We start from the raw sequence: 19,087 nt of genomic DNA on the forward strand, positions 1-19,087 counted from the left end.
GGATAAAATGCACAAAGACTGAGAGGGGGGGTCTGTCAAGGGGGGGAGGGAGAGAGCGCCTGCAATTAAGTCATCTTGATGACTGAATGGCTTTACTTCAAGCCCGTTTAGCAAGGTTGACAACTTTCTCTTTGACTCTGCTATTGCACAGTACTTTAATAGGAACTTCCCCTGGTTGTGCAGGAACAGGGAAAGGAAAAGAAGTTGGCAACCCTATCTTTAAAAAAGAGACCATTTAGTAGGTAAAGTGTTGTGTTGTGTTTTTTTTAAATTGGTGTGGATACAAAATTATGGAGGGGAAGCCTGAAGTGCCACAGTACATGTCAAGCTGCAGTAGAGGAGTAGGACAAAGAAGTTGGCAACATTCTTCAGTCTCTGTTGGGAGCAGTCTGGGGCAAAGTCTGCCAACATATTTTGGTTCATTCTGCTATTCAGACTTTAAGATTGGCATTGTACCTATAGATTTAGCATCTGAATCTTTCCTGTCTCACCCCTGTTCTTAAATAATCTCCATGCCTGGGGGGGGAGATGACCCTTCATTCGATAAATTTAGTTTGGGCTACATACTTTCTTCTGAAGGCTGAAGAGCAGAGCTTGGGTGGAAAAGTTGGCAACTGGAACTGAGAGTCAGTGAGGTGTAATGGTTCCCGTGTTGGACTTGAATGTGGACTTGAATGTGGAAGATCTGGTTTTAAATCGCTACAATGACACTGAAGGGCAATGACCTTTGGGCCAGACACCACCTCTCAATCTAACCTACCTTACAAGGAAGATAGGCGGGCAGGATTCCCCAAGGAATCATGTGTACCCTCTGAGCTCACTGGAAAAGTGTGGCATATAGAGGTGCAGCCTGGGAAAGAAGGGGTCTAAGGGTCTCCCCTCCCAATAGAGCTGCCATTGAAACCATTTTTAAGGTCTTAGCGGAAAAGAAGCATCTGGCTCAGCATGCGGCAAACTGAGAAATTTGCCTAGGAGCTGATCTTAAGATCTTAGGGCCCAATCCTATCTGCTTGCCAGTGCCAGTGCAGCTGTGCCAATGGGTGCACGCTGCATCCTGTGGGGGAGGGCACAATCATGGAGGCCCCCTCAAGGTCAGGGAACATTTGTTCCCTTAGCTTGGAGCTGCATTGCATTGCAGCTATGTTGGTGCTGGAAAATTGGATAGTGTTGGGCCTTAAGTCTTTCCTAAGGGCTGCCTGAGAGACAATATGGAACGCAGGTCATATTAACGCTACAATCCTATGCCTACTTAACAGGCTCTAAATCTTACTGAACACAGTGGGGCTAGCTTCTGAGTAAACCCGCACCAACTAAGCTTGCAATCCTATGCATACTTCTTTTGGAGCAAGCTCCACCAAACCCAGTGGAACTTCTGAGCGACCACGCACAAAATTGTGGTGTGGTAGCACCCTAAAAATCCTCTTTTCTTGATCTGGGCTACTTTTAAAATCGCACTGTCCGGGTTTTTCAAGTTGTTTTAGGCTACAGTCCAACCCACACTTTCCAGGGAGTAAGCTCATGGGACTATCATGGGACTTACTTCTGAGTAGAGGTTCGCAGGGAGCCACAGTCATAGCAGCGTCGCCTCCCCCAGAATGGCTCCGAAGGGGGGGGGCCGCTTGCACGCCGCGGTGAGGCTCCCTGAAAAACCTAGTACTTTGCACCCCACGGCTACGCCACTGGTCCAGCCGCAGGGATGCCCGGTGATGGGCAGCGCACCGGAGCGCACGGGCTCTAAGACCCGGGGCCAGGAGAAGGGAGAGGCGGGCACGTCAAACGGCCGCGTCCGCCGGCAGGGCTCCTCCTCCTCCTCCTCCTCCGCCGTCATCAGCCTCCCAGTCGGGCGAGGCGGAGCTGCTGCTGTGCCAGCCGCCGCTCCCCACCGACGGGCGAAAGGGCGGCGCGCGCGCAGGAGAGGTGGCCGTCCTCGGCGGTTTGGGCAGGTTTGCAGCGCGATCCGTGGGGAGGGGGCTGTTTACTCGGGAGCAAGCCTTCCCCGGCAGTTGGGAGTCCGCGTGGACGCGGGGTCTGGTTCGCATCAAGTGCTCGGAAACAGGGACGTGCCGGAGTCCTCTGCTGCTGTGTCCTCCCAGGGGTTGGGAGTTCCTGAGCACTTCACGTGGCCAGCGGGGCTTTTTGAAGGATTCGGGTGAGGAGGCACTGCCTCACCAGGCTCCCCACCAGTTGTGAGTACTCGAGCACCTCCCGTGGCAGCGGGGCTTTTCAAGGGACTTGAAAATAATAACATTTACTTTAAAACAGCCACTGCAGAGGGTTGTGGTGGGATGCAACAAGCAGCTTTGCTCAGATGCAAGCCCCAGTGGGTCTTCCCCCCCCCCCAAATAGATGGGGTAAGGACTGCAGCCTGCATGTCTACTTGCAAGCAAGCCCTTGTGAATGGCATGGAGCTTTGCTCCCACCAGGATCCCTGGAGTCGTGCGAGACCCTTGCCAGGGAAAAGCAGCCCATTGTTCCCAGCCCCTTGAGGATTAAACAGCGTCCTGGTTGATCTCTGGGGTGAGTTCGTTTTCTGGAGGAAAAGTCCACCACGGGTTACAAGTCATGATAGGTCTGTGCAAGCTCCTGGTTTTAGAGGTAGGCTACCTCAGATTGCCAGATGCAGGGGAGGGCACCAGGATGCAGGTTGTGTCTGTTGTCTTGTGTGTTCTCTGAAGCATTTGGTGGGCCAGATTCAGGAAGCTGGACTAGATGGGCCTTTGGCCTGATCCAGCATAGCTCTTCTTAGGTTCTTTGCTCTAATGGTCTCAATTCTTTCCTTCCTTTCAAGGTTGCTGGGACGATGACCACCTTAACCCGGCAGGATCTGAACTTCGGACAAGGTACTAGAAGCAGCAGCAGGGCATGCTCAGATGAGTCATCCTGGGACTGGGGGTGGGCCAAGGCAGCTTGCCATGCAGACAGTCCTGGGTTCATGCCTCTTCAGGTGGGGCTGCGAAGGTCCTTTGGGCTGGAGAGCCACTGCCAGTCAGTGCAACCACACTGAGCAGAAGGGACCAATGTCTGACTCTGCAGGCAGTTTCCCTCATAGGAAAGGTAGTGGCCCAAGTTTTCAATGCAGAAAAACGTGACCATCTCTTCTTAAAGGGATCTAGTAGCAGTGCCGGGTGAGGCTTTGTTTGAGACCTTGGAGAAATGCAGCTGTGCAGTCCCTTTTTAAGCCCATTTTAAGCATGCTTACTTAGGAGTAAATCCCACTGAGTTCCAAGAGTATGTGGAACCTGTAGGTGCCAAGAGACAGTGGTATAGCTATGGGGGGAGGGGGTGGCTGCACAGTTAGCACTGTAGGCATTGCAATGTGCTGTGTAAGTGGCCCCTCCCACCTGCCATTTTGAGCCAATCTAGCAGCGATGGCAACAGTGAGTGGGATGGGCTACTTACACAGCGCTTACCGCTGCCCCTAGTAGCTACACCACTGCCCCCAGCTTCCAACATTTGCCCAATGCACACTTCCAATAGTGTTGTTCCAATTGCACCAACTCAGATGTTTCCTTTCTCCTGCTTTGCTCCATCCCATCTTATTCTTAGTCCCTTTTCAAAATTCTTCCTTCTTCCAGTCGTTGCCGACGTGCTTTCTGAGTTTCTAGAAGTGGCCGTTCACCTCATCCTTTACGTCCGAGAAGTCTACCCCACTGGGATCTTCCAGAAGAGGAAAAAGTACAATGTACCTGTTCAGGTGAGAGACGGCTCCATCTTTAGCCTGAGTCACCCATCTGGCTCATCTCTTGCTCAGGTGTCTTTTTCCTTCTAAAAGACCTCCACTCCTTCTCCAATAGCTCCTATTTCTTTTTCATTTCTTCTGTTTTGCAATCCCTCCCTTCAGTCCATGCTAAAAAAATGACATCTAAATATATTTTTGCTTACACTGGCTGAAGCCTATGAGCCATCAGGAAGAAATGGAACCTTTAGGTAGCATCTCTCTTAAATATCAATTGCTGGGAAAGGGCTGCTGCCTTCACATGTTGCCTTGAGACATCTGGTTGTCCACAGTTGGAAACAAAAATGTTTGATTAAATAGATCTCCTGGTCCAACAGAGCTCTTCCTATGTTCTTTCTTCCTAGGAAAGAAAGAAAAGACCATTGTAGAGTTCTGGAAAGGTCACACCTTAGCAGTGGCGTCGCTAGGGGGGTGCAGGCCGCACCAGGTGACGTGCAAGAGGGGGGTGACGCGCACTGGGAGGGTGACGCGCTAAAATCGTGGTGGTTAGGAGTAATACCATCATGTTATATACCGTTGAATGTGGAATTTTGAGCGGAATGCATTGCAAAAAACGGGAGTGAAATATCTCCTTTCTATCAAACGTTATTGGCAAAAAAACTGGAAAACAAAAAATGCACGGAGCCCAATGGAAAGAGAAACCAAGGGGTATCTCGTGTTTACGCACGAGTAGGTGAACATGCCTTAGTCCCTCTGAAAGGGCAGGCTGAGAGGAATCCAACAATCCCAGAATGGTCCTGATCCAATGAATGTAGCCCCCCCAAAAACACCAGAGGAGGTCCCTCCCTCCAAGCTGGCGAATGTATTGAGCCCTATGGAAAGCGAAACTAAACCACATGGTCCTGGGCAGGTCAGGCAAAGGGAAATGTGAGGCCACCAGAATGATCCTGATTTGATGCAACTGGAGTTCAACAAATGCTCCAGAAGGCAGCCCCCCCATAAAAAGAATGAAACAGGCTTGACAGGGTAAGGTGAAATTTTTATCTGTTTTAGGCTGCAGTCCTATCCACACTTTCCTGGGAGTAAGCCCCGCTGACTATAATGGGACTTACTTTTGAGTAGATAGGCATAGGATTGGGCTCTCAGACTTGCAAAGATAGGTGGGTCCTGATAGTGATATGCTTGAAATACAAGAACTTAAATTGAACTGGGTACTGGGTAGGGGTGAAAATCTTACTGATTCTTTTTGGGGGGGGTGTTATTGCAGGCAGGCTACAGAGAAAATTCACTTGGTGGAACAGGGCTGGCTTTCCCTTATTTATTGATTTTACTTTAATTTATTTATAAATAAATTTATTTATTTATAATTATTTATTTTAATTTGCTTTATGATGGGTCCTGGACAGATTGTCATTCCAAGAAGTGGGTCCCAGTGCTAAAAGTTTGAGAACTGCTCCAATAAGGTGTTAATAAGTTGACACCCTGGGGGGAGGTGACACCACTAGGGACCAAAATCACTAAAATCAGAGTTTGGAGGAATAATACCATCATGTTATATATCAGGGGTGTCCAAAGTTTTTGGCAGGAGGGCCACATTGTCTCTCTGACACTGTTGGGGGGGCCGGGGGGAATTAATTAATTTACATTTAAAATTTGAATAAATTTGCATATGTTTACATAAATGAATATATTAAAGATGAACTTATATGAATGAATGAAGGTCTTGCAATAGCTCAAGGCCTATAAAAGGCTTTGCACAAAGCAAGACTGGCCTTTCCTTTGCTACTGCATCACAGACGTGAAACAACAAGCAGTGGAGAGAGCGCTCATCCCACAGCTCACGTGAGAGGTCAAACAATCGCCCTCACACTGAGAGCAGTTGCGTCAGACCAGTGTGGGCTCCAACAATCTCTGGAGGGCCAGAGGCTCCTTGGAGACTGGCATTGAGAGGCCTTGATGGGCCAGGGCAAGGGTTTGGGCACCTCTGTTATATATCAATTAATGTGTAATTTCATGCAGAATGTGATGAAACAAACTACATTGAAATATCTTTATTCTATCAAAAGGTATAGCCAAAAAAACCAGTGGGGGCGGGGCGATGGTAGATCACCATGCCTACCACTTAGAATGTTGCCCCGCCCACTGCAGGGGGGTGACGCACTGGCCTCCCACACCAGGTGACGCAAACCCTAGTGATGCCTAGTGACCTTAGTTGCTGAAAACCCTGCTCTTTCTTTTTCCATCTCTGGATTCTGGGGTTGCCCCGCCCTCTGCTCACACGTTTTCCAACTATTCTCTATTGAAATATAAGAACTAGAAACTTGACTTTTAAAACAAAATGCAAGCAGAGGCTTTTGGGGTGCTGAATTTCAGAACTTACACACCTTGCTCATTGTCAGCATGTACAACAATGGGATCATGGAAAAGGGAGGATATTCTTTGCAACTAGATATTCTTCACTCTGTTTGAACAGATGTCTTGCCACCCAGAGCTGAATCAATACATCCAGGACACCCTTCACTGTATCAAGCCTCTGCTGGAAAAGGTGAGTCAAGAAAGGACAATCTATGAGGGAGCTGCAGGAGTTGTCTGGTTCAATTTTTAGTTCTGTTTCCAACTTAGGGCCCAATCCTATCCAATTTTCCAGTGCAGCCATGCCAATGGGGCGTGCACCGCATCCTGTAGTGCGGAGGCAGTCACAGAGGCCTCCTGAAGGTATGAGAACATTTGTTCCCTTACCTCAGGGCTGCATTGCAGTTGCACTGGAGCTGGAAAGCTGGATAGAATTGGGCCCTTAATTTCCTCATCCTGAGATTTTTTTTTATTATTGCAAAAAAGTAGCCAACAGAACAATAACCAATCAAAACAAAAGCAATAAAAATATCTCCTATTAAAATCAAGTTAGTTTGGGTTGAACTCCCAGGCTCCCAGATTTCACAGAAACCTGTTCAGTAGAATGAAGAAAAAGAAAGTTCCTGTGTTTTGATTGCCTTTCAGAATGATGTGGAAAAGGTTGTAGTGGTCATCCTGGACAAGGAGCACCATCCGGTGGAGAGGTTTGTCTTTGAAATCACGCAACCACCCTTGCTGTCTATCAGGTGAGAGCCTTTCTACTAGGCTGCTTCAAAGTGTTGCTCTTCTCTAGTGAGAAGTCGGTTTCACAGGATTGGAGCTTGTTGGCCCTGAGTCATTGCATGTCTGCCCAGTGATTGGCTGTGTGCCTGTAAGCAAAGGCCTGTAGTATAGGTTCCTCCTGCAAGAGGAGGAAGAATCTCTACCTTGGCCTTTACTCGGTGGTAGGCACCAACTTTGCACTTGGAGGATTCCAGCTTCAGTCACTGACAGCATCTTCAGATATGAGGAGAAGGACCTTTGGCTGAGATCTGGAGAGCTGTTACAGGAGAGAGCATAAGGCCGAAATTAACCTGAATTATGAGATCTTGAGCATATACCTTAACAAAACCGATCTCTGATAGACCTGGAAAGGGGTGCAAGGGATCCTTCCCTGAAGAATTGCACGTACCCTCCTTGCTCCTTCTTCCAAAAGGATTTGGTTTTCTGAACCAAAGTAAACTATTTGTGCAAATCCTTTTTTCCCTGCGATCACCACAGTCTTCTTCCTCTTTTTCCCACCCCAGCTCAGATTCACTTCTGAACCATGTGGAACAGCTGCTGCGGGCCTTCATCTTGAAGATCAGCGTGTGTGATGCCGTGCTAGACAACAACCCTCCAGGTAGGCTGGCAAGCTGTTCGTTACTTAATTGGTTTTTGGATTTCTTGCCTATTCTCTCTCCTCAAAGAAGGGGTGGGAATGAGTAGGAGTTTGTACTGAATACCTTTTCCCCCTCCCCCCACCACACACTTCCTCCAGTTACCTGTCTGGCTAACTCAGTATTGGCAGCACCAACTGGTAGTTACTCTCTAGGCTTTCAAATGGGAAATTTTCATTATCTTACCTGGAGAGTGAGCCTGAGTGAACCTTCTGCATGCAAGGCCTGTTTTCTGCCAGTGATCTATAGATCCTCCCTAATATGTCTATGAACCAACTGCATTTCACCCAGAGCTCACGTGGTGGAGCTTGGATGCTATTGCATCAGCACCCAGTTCCCTCTTAGGCTTCTAATGAGCTTTCTCCAATATCCCTTTCTTGGAGGCTGTACTTTTACTGTCCTGGTTCACACACGAGAAGCCGCTACCCGCAACATGGAGAAGATCCAAGTGATCAAGGTAGGGGGGAGAGGATTAAATTGCAGGATTTGCAAAAGGAAACCAGCAAATCATAAAATTTCCTATCAAGGCTGCTGCTTCTTGTATAGCCCAGAAATGTGGCTGATTCTTTCTGCTGTTAATAGTCTCAAAAGCTATTTGTGAATGTGTTATTTCACTTATTTCTAAGCCATATTGGGTATGTGGTGGGGGAAGCACTGACATATTACCCCTGCTAATTGGGTAAGAGGCACTTTTTCAAGTGGGTGTCCTCTTATTAGCAGGGAAAGAGTAACTGGCCCTCCTCACCCCGGCAGTGTCTTTTCTAGTGGCTGTCTGCTGGTGTGCTTTTGCATCTTTTTAGATTGTGAGCCCTTTTGGGGCAGGGAGCCATTAGTTGTTTTATTTTCTCTGTAAACCGCTTTGTGAACTTTTCGTTGAAAAGTGGTATATAAAGTTAATAATATTATTATTAATAATAATAATAATAATAATATTTGCCCATCAACATTTCACATATAAGCATTTATCCCTTGATGGCTGCAGTGCCAGGCAGTAATTGGTTTGTGTGCATGTGTGTATGAATGGGGCCACCTGTGAGGCCATAGTCAGAACTTCCACATCCCTCAAATGCAAATGAAGTCAATTGACCCATTCCCATTGGGTCAACATTGGGCTAACATTATAATAGCTAATAGTAAACCAGCACCAAATCTTTGCCCAAAGGATTTCCCCTGGATCCTCGCTGATGAGCAAGATGTCCACATGCGTGACCCACGGCTGATCCCTCTGAAGACCATGACGTCAGACCTTTTAAAGGTAAGCGGTACACTTTTTCTTAGAAGGATATCTTTTTGAAGAGTGGTGAATTTTCTTCTGATGGGCATCCAAATCTTCATGCTGGCCATGCCCAGCTTCTTAGGACTGGAGATGCAGTGGCAACAGGCTGGCCTGGAACCAGGAAGTTGCCTTCACAGGCAGGTCAGCCAAACTGAGGAAGTACACCTTGTAGCTTTTACAATAGAGAATGGCCAACAGTTGGCTCTTCTGCATCACCTGATTCTCAGGACCAGGAGGATTCTGGGTAGCAGTGTTTTCTGCCTGCAGTTATCTCCTCTGACCAATGGGAAAAAGGACCTGCATGCACTCTAAGACTCCTGAGTCAAGTCTCACTGTACCCAGCAGCACAATTCTGTAGGCAGCGCTACATTGAGAGTTGTGGTCCAACCTGCTTGCTCTAGACCCCCTACTGCATGTGTTGCAGTTTTACTGCACAATGAGGGTTCTGGCTCTTGACAAGTCAAAGGCCACTGGTCTAAGCTAAGTTCCTGCTCTCCCTAGTCTACGTCACAAATCCAGACTCAGTGTGTCCTTACACCAGCAGAAGGGCTATAGGGCAAATGGCTCATGCAAGTGAGCCAAACTAAGCCACATCGCCATTCCTGGCTTACTAGCCAAACTGAGCCAGAGAGGGGGGAGGGAGAACTTCCTGCTCCCAATAACCTTGTTCAATTCATGCACTTGTTCTCCCTCTCTTTGAGTTTTCCAGTCCTTAGATTTATGTGCTATATCTCAAAGAAGTTTTTTTGCTCTTGCCAACTCATATCAGTGCTGGGCATTGAAAAGACTTCCTTCAACAACAGCTGCTTTTGTTGCCTTTCAGTCCCCCTCCCCAACCCCACAATTACGCTTCAGTTAAGTCGAGGGGGCAGACAAACTGTGTGGAGAACAGGGGGTGCTGTTGGAAATATTGCAAGCCTGAGAGCTGCTAATTGGCCTGCCACTTACTGCAGTTTACATATTGGATTCATGAAGGTAAACTGGATTGGGTGGATATGGCAAACTTGGTTTAAGGAGCAAACTTTCTAAACTCTTTCCCAGTGAATGCCAATTTCTGCAACTGAAGGTGCTCTCTGGCTCTTCCCCAGTCTGAGATATTAGAGGCAGTCATGGATTCTGATTCTGGTCTAAAACCAGAATCTCACCAGGGGTGAGTTTACATATCTGTGGGGAGGAACTATGAAGCCCCCGAAGCCCTGCAGAGCTCTGCTGAACAGTACACAGTTCTGCTAAACTGTTATGACATTTACCTTAAGAGTGCATCACTGTGGGTTTTAGCTGTTAGGCAGAGAGGCATTATTTTGTTACTTTAATAAATTAAATATCCAGTGAGCGCAACTAAATTTGAAAAAACCGTCTGAACATTCCAAAAAGAAACTATTTACAAACATCTGGGTATTGGTCTCAAAGTTGAATATGCATTATTGGATTCACCTGATATCTTGCAAGCAAAGTGTTTGATATTTTTTTTACTTGAACTACATCTAAACCAGTTCTAAACATCCAAACTGGTTATTGAACTGGAATGTTTAAAAAAAAAAAAGTTGAACTTGAAATGATCTGAACTCCAAATACAAATGGTGTTAACTTATCAATGATTGCTTTAAATCTTCCTGTGTGTCCAGATGCAGCTGTATGTAGAGGAGCGGGCTCAGAAAGGAACTTAAGACCAGCCATTCTCAATATGCCTGCAATCTCAAGATCTTCAAGGGGAGCCAGAACTGACCTGACATCTCTCTGTAGTTGCCAAAGCTGGTGTTCACTGCCATCTGTGGTGACTTTTGACACTGTGCCAAGGCCTCTCTGGCGTGGACGTGTACGTTTTTAAAAAGTGCTCTTCTGTAGACAAGAGACTCCTGTAGAAAAAAGTCCTGCCAACTTCAGTGGGTGGGTGTCTGTATGTTGCCTGCGTCACAGCTTGAGAGACCTGTGTACTTGGGGAGGAGGAGGAGCACACAGAGGAGCTGCCTCTCATTGTGAATATTAATGAGTTTTGATGTAATGTTTTGGTCTGTGTGTGTGTGTGTGTGTGTGTGTGTGTGAGAGAGAGAGAGAGAGAGAGAGAGAGGCATGTGGAATGTGAGTATGTCATGACTCTGTCCAAGGTGGTTAACCTGTTCAGGAGGAGACTACTGTGATATTTCTGGCTATCAATAAATGGGGATTTTTTTCACTGTAAACTGGTTCCATCTGAATGGATGGCTTGCAAAGTGGGCAGTTTTGACAGTGGGGAGAAGGTAGTGGATCCCCCATGAATCTATATGGGAACTTGAGCTTTTTAAGCTGTTCATCAGTGACCTGGAATTGGAGGCAAAGAATGTCGTGGTCATGTTTGCAGGTGATGCCAAACTATGTTCAGGGTGACAAAACCCAAAGCACATTCAGAAGGGCTCTGGAAGAATCTCTCCAAGCTGGGCAAATGACAGTGAAGTGCAGGTCAGTGTCCAAAAGTAGTAAACACGCACAGTGAGAAACCAAACACCCCAACTTCACCCCGACTTTGTCAGTGACAAAGCAGGAAAGAGACGGGGGGGGGGCTGTGGTGGGAGCTCAAGAAAAATGTAGCTGAATAGTTTTAATGCATGCACTGGTAATAAACACTCCAAGATTATACACCCCTCTGTGTTGAAGAGAGAGGGACACACAGGAACCATTTTCCGAGGTGTGCTAAATGGTGTTCTTTGGTTGAAGATGAACAGAGGTGATGCCACCAAGTGCCCACTGGGCTCAGGGGCAGAATGCCCAATTTTAACCCTTCCCTGTCTTGTATCACCTACAGAACAGAAAACCCCTGAACGTGAATTTGGTCAACATACAAATGGGAACATCGTCCTTCCACCCTCCATATAGAGATGGTGGGGAAGGAAGCTGCTTTAGGCTTGAATTAATCTGGTGTGCATGGCTGTAGGAGCTATGCTGATAAGATGGTAGGCTTGAGGAGAAGAGGGTCAAGGTAAAGCCCCCCCATAGTTCTACAGCTAAGATGGTGGCTCTTCACCCCTCTGCTACCTTAATGTAGCTTGATTCAAGTGTCTGCTCTCACTATGATGCCTTTGTGGCCCCTGTTACAGAATCTGAACACTGCACAATCTTTTCCCTGGGCAATCCACACATCACACTGTACGTGTTTACTGAGTGTGAAAACTGTCAATTTGTAGGCTTGATTTGCTAGTCACATACAATGGCCTACAGGGGTGTGTGCTGCCTGGAACAAGTTGGACCCTGCATTCCCTTTCAAAACAGCAAACGCAAACACAGCCCTTCATGTGCATACATACATACAGAAGCATAGACAAATATCTGCCTGTAATGCAAACAAAGAAGTTGGAAGTGCCCAACATCAAGACAACATAAAGATATGCACTAGGAGTGTCCTACGATGTGCACTGGAGATGGCGGTGGCAACTTGCCAGCTGAAGACAACTGCTTTGGGCATATACGCTAGGAGCTTCCAGGGGTTTAGTGTGTGCTCTGCCCCAGAGTGATAGGCCCTCCTGATCAGCAGCCATGTAAACCAGCCTGCTGATCCCTCAAATCTTAGTACAGACCGACTCGCCAAAGTCTCAGGGAGGGAGCCTATCTGAGCCCTGCCATGCTTTTAGTGGCTTTTTAGTGCTGAGTGGCCCTTGAACCATTGGTCAAGGACAACACTTTCTTACTTGCCTGGCTATTATCTTATTGCTATTCTCTTTGACTCTTGGTATTCCTCATTCTACACTGCTTTGTATTCACCAGTGGGAAAAGAAAGCGGGGTAGAAATTATTGAAATAAATAAACTGGCCTTGGGCAGGCAAGACAGAGGGATTTCCCCAGACCAGCCACCCAAGTTCTTTTTAAACAGGTAGGACTTTGACTACCTAGCAGATGCTGTGCCATGGAGTGACATCCTCTCACTCTGGACACAAGGACATGCTAAATAGCTCTGAAAGTGTGCAGCAGCACCACACTGCAGGTCCCAACTGCATTCGATTGTCACTCCCAGTTCCCCTTCTCCAATGGTTCAGATGGGGTGGCTGATAACTGCCTGCATGGTTGTCTTATCAAACATTTATTTGGCACTTTATTTTTCTCTCTTTTTTTTGCTCTTCTAAATCTGCTCTGAGAAGGAGCATGGGGCTTTGAGACATACACAAGCACTGGCCAATCAGAGCTATGCAAATCCCACAGCTGCAATAACCAGGAAAATTGATTTCCCAGGCATTCAGTCCTGGGGATGAAAACGGTCAGTATATCCAAAACACTCTTTCAAACTGGGCCCACCGCTGAAGCCACGTATACCTGTACATGGTCAAATGTGACCACCGCTGGTCAGAAAATTAAAAGAGAAGCTTCACCCATAAACTGCACATGGGGAAGAAAGCATTGCAAATTTCACCCAAGCATGTCCGTGACCCGAGCATCTCAGTGCTGCCATATTCACTCTGCCACCTCTGGGCCAATGGTGAGGCTGCTGTTGGTTACTCTGACACCATACCAGCCAGCCCAGAACTGCGTGTCTTGACCTCCATGGCTAAAGAGGATGCGGCGGACGCCAGGTGCGTAGTTGTGAAAAGTATGAGACACCTGAACGAGATAAAAGGAGAGGGGGATATTTAGATATTGTTCCTGCCAGTCCAGATCATGTCCCGAGAACTTCAGTGACAAGAGGCCTCCGAGTCCAGCATCCCACAGTGTTCGACCAAGTACCTCCGGGAAGCAGGTGATGAAAGCAACAGCTCTCCTCAGCTGATTGTTTGGCCTCCCCACTGAAGCATCCAGACTACTTAGCATGGCTCCATTTAGCATGGTTCCATTTAGCATGACTACTGGGTAGAGTGAACCACCAGCTTCAGGAGCAGAAGGTTGCTAATATCACCTACCAGAGGGTGCAAAGAGCACAATCCTAGGTGTGTCTACTCAGAAGTCCCATTATGTTCAACAGAGTATACTCTTAGCTAAGTGTTTATAGGACTGCAGCCTAAGGCTTTCCTGGGAGAAAGTCCTAATGAATTTAATGAAACTTATTCCTGAGTAGACATCCATAGGCTACTCCATCGAAAGCTTTCAAAAACATTTGACTTTAGCAGCAGTTGCACAAAAGGGTCTCCAGAAGGCCCCATTGAGGACTTCTATTGCAGGCTCCTTTACCTCACACCAGTCCACATCGCCTGGCTGTAGAATCACATCATCAGGATGAAATTCTTGGAGGACAATGTAGTCCGCGGAGAGAAGCTGCACAGTCAGTTGGTATCGACAGCCGCAATCGAATCGCGCAGCATACCTGGTTTGGGGAGAGTGGTGAAAAAGCAGGAGGACCTCAACTGTTAAGCAAGTCCATTATGCCTTTGCACCTCTACGGTGATCACTTGATACGGTGATCACTGCAAACATCGTATGCAGATATCATCACAGTGATATCTGCACCACACATAGGGACATCAGAACACCCTTATCTGCACCACACATAGGGACATTGGAACCTGCTGCTACAGCATCCCTGACAGGTGACCACTAAGCCTCTGTTGGAAAACCTCAAATGAGGGTGAGCTCTTCTAACCATTTATAGGAATCCACTCCAGCTTACCCATAGCCAAGTCTTCCAGCACCTGTTGCAATCCCCCCTCTCCATTTTTAATTTCCTCCTTTTGCTTCTTTAGCAATTACTTTCATTTTGCTATCCAACTTTTCCTCCCTAAATTATACACAATTATTAAAACAATACAAATAAACAAACTATTAATAATTATACTAAGAGTGGATTTCAGGAGGAAAGTTTTTAAGCATCATCTGGCTTAAAAGGCCCCATCTCTGCATAGGCTGGCTGGATCTCTATTAGTAATGGCCTGGATAGGAGAGTTCCTGAGGTTGATCTCAGGGGCTGAGCAGGTACCTACAGAACCAGGTAACGTAATCCCACATCATTTAGTTTCAAATATTATCATCACGCTTCAAATTGAGTTGCTTTCCACCTTTTTTTTCTACTCACCAATCTTTCACCACAATATCAGGCCTGGTTTCATCCATCAGCTCATCCCAGTAGCCTTCATCCTTTAAGGAGAAGAGTTGAAACTTAACGCAAGGCCTACAGGAGAAAATATTATTATTCAGGGTTGCAAATATATTTGCCAAACTGCAAAACTACACTGCAGGAAGAGACAAAGATTGCCCCAGGAAGGGAGCCTGTTCTCATGAGCACATTCCAATCCCCTCCAGTTTTCCCCTACATACACTTACAGACGCTCGTAATTACCCAAACCTTTCCAGAGCTGAGATGCGGCATTGAAAGAATGCTTGATGGACCAATACAGAGCTCAGGGTAAGTCTGCTTCATAATTTCTGCTGCTGCATCTTAGATTCAAGTCATATTAAACAGGATTGCAGCACCATCTGGTAAAAGCTGAAACACCAGACTCTATGATGCAACTATTCCTTTAACGTATTGCAAGGCTGAGCACTGCTTGAAACTATTAAAGGACAAGTTTTCAAGTTCCTGGTGGCCACCAGATCTTTGCACCGCTGATGACCATTGCCAACTCTGTAGTCTGGCAAATAAACCCAATTCCAGCCTAAACACCCTCACCCGTATGACGTGACAAAGTATTTTCGAATGTGTGGATGTGGGAAGTCCTTTCCGCAATCTCCAGGCAACTCTTCAACCTTCCACTCGTTTCCTTCATTGGACTGGAAACTCCAGGAATTAAATGCGTCTGATGAAAAATCACAAAGAAGGACTATGGTGGGGGAGGCAGTAAGTGCTACAAAAGAGATTTGGGGCAAAACCCTGCTGGGTGGGCAGCTTGTGTAGTGGGTACAGCAATGGCTGCAGACATCTCTCTGGAACTCAAAACACTCCTTCCGTCCCATGGCCCCTTTTGCACACATTCAAAAGAAAAGAACATGTATCATTCACAAGCTCAAATGCTGTAAAAGGGTTCAGACACTGCAAAGCATCACTCCCATTTTATCACTGAATAGAGCAAGTTCTTTCATTTTCTGCATCTATAAGAGCATAACAGCATATCCACCTCTGCATGGAACCCTGGGAAATGTAGTTATCCTGCCCAGTCCTTTCACATTCTCCTCACCCATAGAGAGCTAGCATGTCAGAAAGAAAGGCACCATTTTTTTGCCTTCCCATTGAGATGCAACCTTTCTGCAGGCAAGGAGAGGCTTGCTTTGTTTGAATGTGGAGAGCGTCCAAAGCGTCCAAAGAATGTGGAGAGCGTTCCCCCACACCTGCATTATGAAGTGGTACAGTCCTAGGAGTGGTACAGTCCTACAACTTTTCTGGAAGTGAAGCTCAGCCCTAAGATGTGAATCATGTTTAAGTCCTGGAGAAATGTTGTTCTCTACTCCAAAACAGACAAACCTTCGGCACAAGGATTCCTGATTAAATTTCTCTTCAGGTTGCAGAGGAAGTAGAAGATTCTCCAGTCTCGGTTGCCAGAGTCTGGTGTCTCAGAGAGGTAGCCTTCTTGCTGGCACTTGCGTTTCCACAGCGTGGACAGGTCCACCAGATCTCGCCACAACAAGCACACCAACCGGCAACTGCGAACCAGGTGCCTTGCGGGAACAAAAGACAGGATCTCCAGCATGACATCCTCTGGCAGGTCCCCAATATTCACCATGTTCCTTTGGAGAGATCTTAGCACCCTGCAAAGAAGAGCAACTAAGAGTCAGGTCCACAGAGAGAGAGAGACAGTCTGCATGTGCTCAGAAGGACACATTTTTCCTTTATCATCACCTCCCTTGCCTGGAACCAGGCAGATTGATGGTGCATATTATACTCAACAGCTGAACCACCATGTGCAGAGGTACTCTACCCTGAAGCTGGAGACCAACAGCAGCAGAAGGCAGTTTGTCTTCACGGGATTGCGGACCTCGTGGGAGCATCTGTCCGGTTACTCCCAAAGCATGGTGTAACTAAGGGGAGTACAGAAGTGGTGATTGCACTGGGCAGCATGCAACAAGCTGAGCTTGACACTAGTGGCCAAAACTGTGAAAACCTTGGTAAGTATAATAAAATCATCATCATCATCATCATCATCTTTTGGATACAGGCTGACAGACACGTGGAGGCCAATACTCCAGATATTACTATCATAGAAGCCAGGCGTGTGTAAATCATTGATGTCGCCATTCCTGGCGACTTGTGAATTTTGGAGAAAGAACAGAAGAAAGTATCCAAATACTGTGACCTGTGCATAGAATTGACACGTATCTGGATGAAGCATGTAAAAGTGCTGCTAATAGTAATTGGTGCATTAGGAACAATATCAACACAATTTAATGAGTACTTTGCACAACTGGATGCCCTGGCAATAATACTAGTCGAATTACAGAAGACTGCCATAATTGGTACAGTGTCCATCCATCCTTCGTCGGTATCTCATCTACACCTGGATGCCAGGCAGATGTCTGTGTGGATGAGGATTTACCAGCTGATAAATGTTGTGTTTTTTGTGTGTATATGATCATTATCAGCTGTGTTGCCATTTTGATGTGAATAATAATAATAATACCACCATCATGAGATATATCACTGAAACGGTAATTTAACACAAAATGCAATGAAACAAACTGCATTGGAATATCTGCAATCTATCAAAAGTTATGGCCAATTAACCAGAAAACCTTTTATTTATTTACTTAAATAAATGGATTTTGTCATATGGGGGACTACAAAATCTTCTTTGACCCGGGCAGCTGATGCTATGCCACTGCCCTGAAAATAGCCTACAACAGCCTGTTTAGACAAACAGGGCCTCTGAATACTTCTGGGTACTAGAAACTGGGGGGTGGGGGAGACACAGCTGTTGGCATTCTGCTGCTGGAGACGCGCTTCTTCTGCTTGCGAGAGGCTGACCCAGGGTCACAGTCCAGGGGGATGTGGCAGCAGCGACCCTCCCCCCGTCCATTACTGCTGCTTGTGGTTCAAGGCTCATTCGACAGTTGGGAATCCTCCCCGCGTTACAGGTGTAGGGAGGGCTCCTAGTGTGGCTTACAACAACCCTGCAGTGTTGCCCCGGGTTGACTAGTGTCTCTCTCAGCCGCATCCATCTCTGCAGGGGGCTTTAAGAAGCAACATGGGGAGGGTCTCTTGCCCCCAACACGGATCTGTTGCCCAAGGTCTCCCCGCCCCGTCCGGTATCATCAGGGTGCCGGGCGGGGCCTACCTGAGCTGCCGCCGTGCACAGAGGCGGGGCCCGCTCGAGGCTGACCTGCTCAGCGCCGGGAAAGGGTCCCTGCCCCGCAGAAGCCGCGGCACAGACCGAGGAAGCGCCGCCCGCCGCTGGAACGCAGGAAGCCGCCGGAAGGGGAGCGGCAGCCAACCCGGCGCGGGCGCCTCCCCCGCAGGCGGGCGCACGAAGGGAACTCCCGGCCCGGCCCGGCCCGCCCCTCCCGGTCACGCGCGTGTAGGGTCGCGCCCATTCAGACGACGTGCGGGCGAGCGGGGGGGGGCGCTGCGGAAGGCCTGTGCCGGGGCGGAGAAGGGGCTCTCCGGACTCCTTCTGTTCGCGAGGCCCGGAGGGCGTCGCTGCAAAACACTGGCGCAGCTGGGGGTGCAAAGCACGAAGGTTGGCCCGGAGCCTCCCCCTGGCTAGCCCCTCTCCTTCGGGCGGCGGGGCCCAAGGGAGCCTCCGAAGGGGGGCCTGCAAAACCGCGTGCGGCACCTGCTCCGGCTGCCCCCGTTGCCCCGCCTCGTTCGTGTTCTGCCTATAAATCCATCCGGCGGTTCTTCCATTTGCAGTCTGTTCAGAGCGCTTCAAGCCTGTGGCAGGCATGTGGGGAGCGCAGAAATGGCCCCCCTTCTTCGTGGGGTTTGCAGTGCCAGCCAGGCCAGCTTCCTCCAAAGTCAGTCCCACTGTCTCTTGCTCCCGAGTAAGGGTGCTTGCAGCCGACTCTGCCCACGGAGCACCTGGGGTTTGCAAGGGTGGCTGCAGCCTGGCACTGACCTTCCCCATCCAAAGCCTTTCCAGAACAGACGAGGCATTGTTGCCAACACAGGCCGACAGTATCTTGGGATGGTTACTTGACAGGGGAGTTTGGAAAGTATCTGCTGATCATGGATGGCTTCAACCAGGGGCATGATCGTGCTGCAGCAGAACAAGGAACATCCACTAAAATTGAGTTAGAACAGACAAAAGAAAATATTTCTTTACCCAATTAAATTAATCTGTAGAACTCCTTGCCACAGGATGTGTCTGGCCTTGTTGTTGGTATCCTTCAGTCTTGAAAGACTCTGGTATCGCACTCTGAATGGTAGTTCAAAAACAGTGTCTAGTGTGGCTGAAATGGCCAGTTCGGGAATGACAATCCCTTCCACACTGGGTGCAAGTGCAGTCTGTCCCTGGTCTGTCTCCCTGGCTATGGGCCTGCCTCTTT

The 19,087-nt window shown here is 47.8% G+C and overlaps 2 protein-coding genes across 5 annotated transcripts; one reads left to right on the top strand and one right to left on the bottom strand.

The window, feature by feature from the left end:
* Positions 1–1,831: 1,831 nt before the first annotated feature.
* Positions 1,832–10,902, top strand: MAD2L2 (mitotic arrest deficient 2 like 2). Of its 2 annotated transcripts, none has more exons than XM_066637894.1 (9): positions 1,832–1,943; positions 2,789–2,840; positions 3,576–3,694; positions 6,150–6,221; positions 6,674–6,774; positions 7,315–7,409; positions 7,830–7,903; positions 8,609–8,701; positions 10,348–10,902. In XM_066637894.1, the coding sequence occupies exons 2-9, from the start codon at positions 2,801–2,803 to the stop codon at positions 10,387–10,389; spliced, it is 636 nt and encodes a 211-aa protein (XP_066493991.1). In that variant the 5' UTR covers positions 1,832–1,943; positions 2,789–2,800; the 3' UTR covers positions 10,390–10,902. The 2 variants fall into 2 exon arrangements, with proteins under 2 accessions (XP_066493991.1, XP_066493990.1); XM_066637893.1 differs by having other exon boundaries at positions 1,851–2,186.
* Positions 6,555–18,042, bottom strand: LOC136660602 (F-box only protein 6-like). 3 transcript variants are annotated; one of them, XM_066637891.1, is made up of 6 exons: positions 17,878–17,955; positions 16,071–16,354; positions 15,282–15,408; positions 14,688–14,783; positions 13,850–13,982; positions 6,555–7,067 (listed from the first exon to the last, which is right to left on the bottom strand). In XM_066637891.1, exons 2-6 carry the CDS (start codon positions 16,327–16,329, stop codon positions 7,008–7,010), a joined length of 675 nt encoding a protein of 224 aa, XP_066493988.1. In that variant the 5' UTR covers positions 16,330–16,354; positions 17,878–17,955; the 3' UTR covers positions 6,555–7,007. The 3 variants fall into 3 exon arrangements, with proteins under 3 accessions (XP_066493988.1, XP_066493989.1, XP_066493987.1); XM_066637892.1 differs by lacking the exon at positions 6,555–7,067 and adding an exon at positions 10,714–13,285 and having other exon boundaries at positions 17,878–18,042; XM_066637890.1 differs by lacking the exon at positions 6,555–7,067 and adding an exon at positions 10,714–13,285 and having other exon boundaries at positions 17,923–18,002.
* Between the last annotated feature and the right edge of the window lie 1,045 nt (positions 18,043–19,087).

The sequence above is a fragment of the Tiliqua scincoides genome, chromosome 9 (assembly GCF_035046505.1).
Source record: "Tiliqua scincoides isolate rTilSci1 chromosome 9, rTilSci1.hap2, whole genome shotgun sequence".
In the NCBI taxonomy this organism is placed as follows: domain Eukaryota; kingdom Metazoa; phylum Chordata; class Lepidosauria; order Squamata; family Scincidae; genus Tiliqua; species Tiliqua scincoides.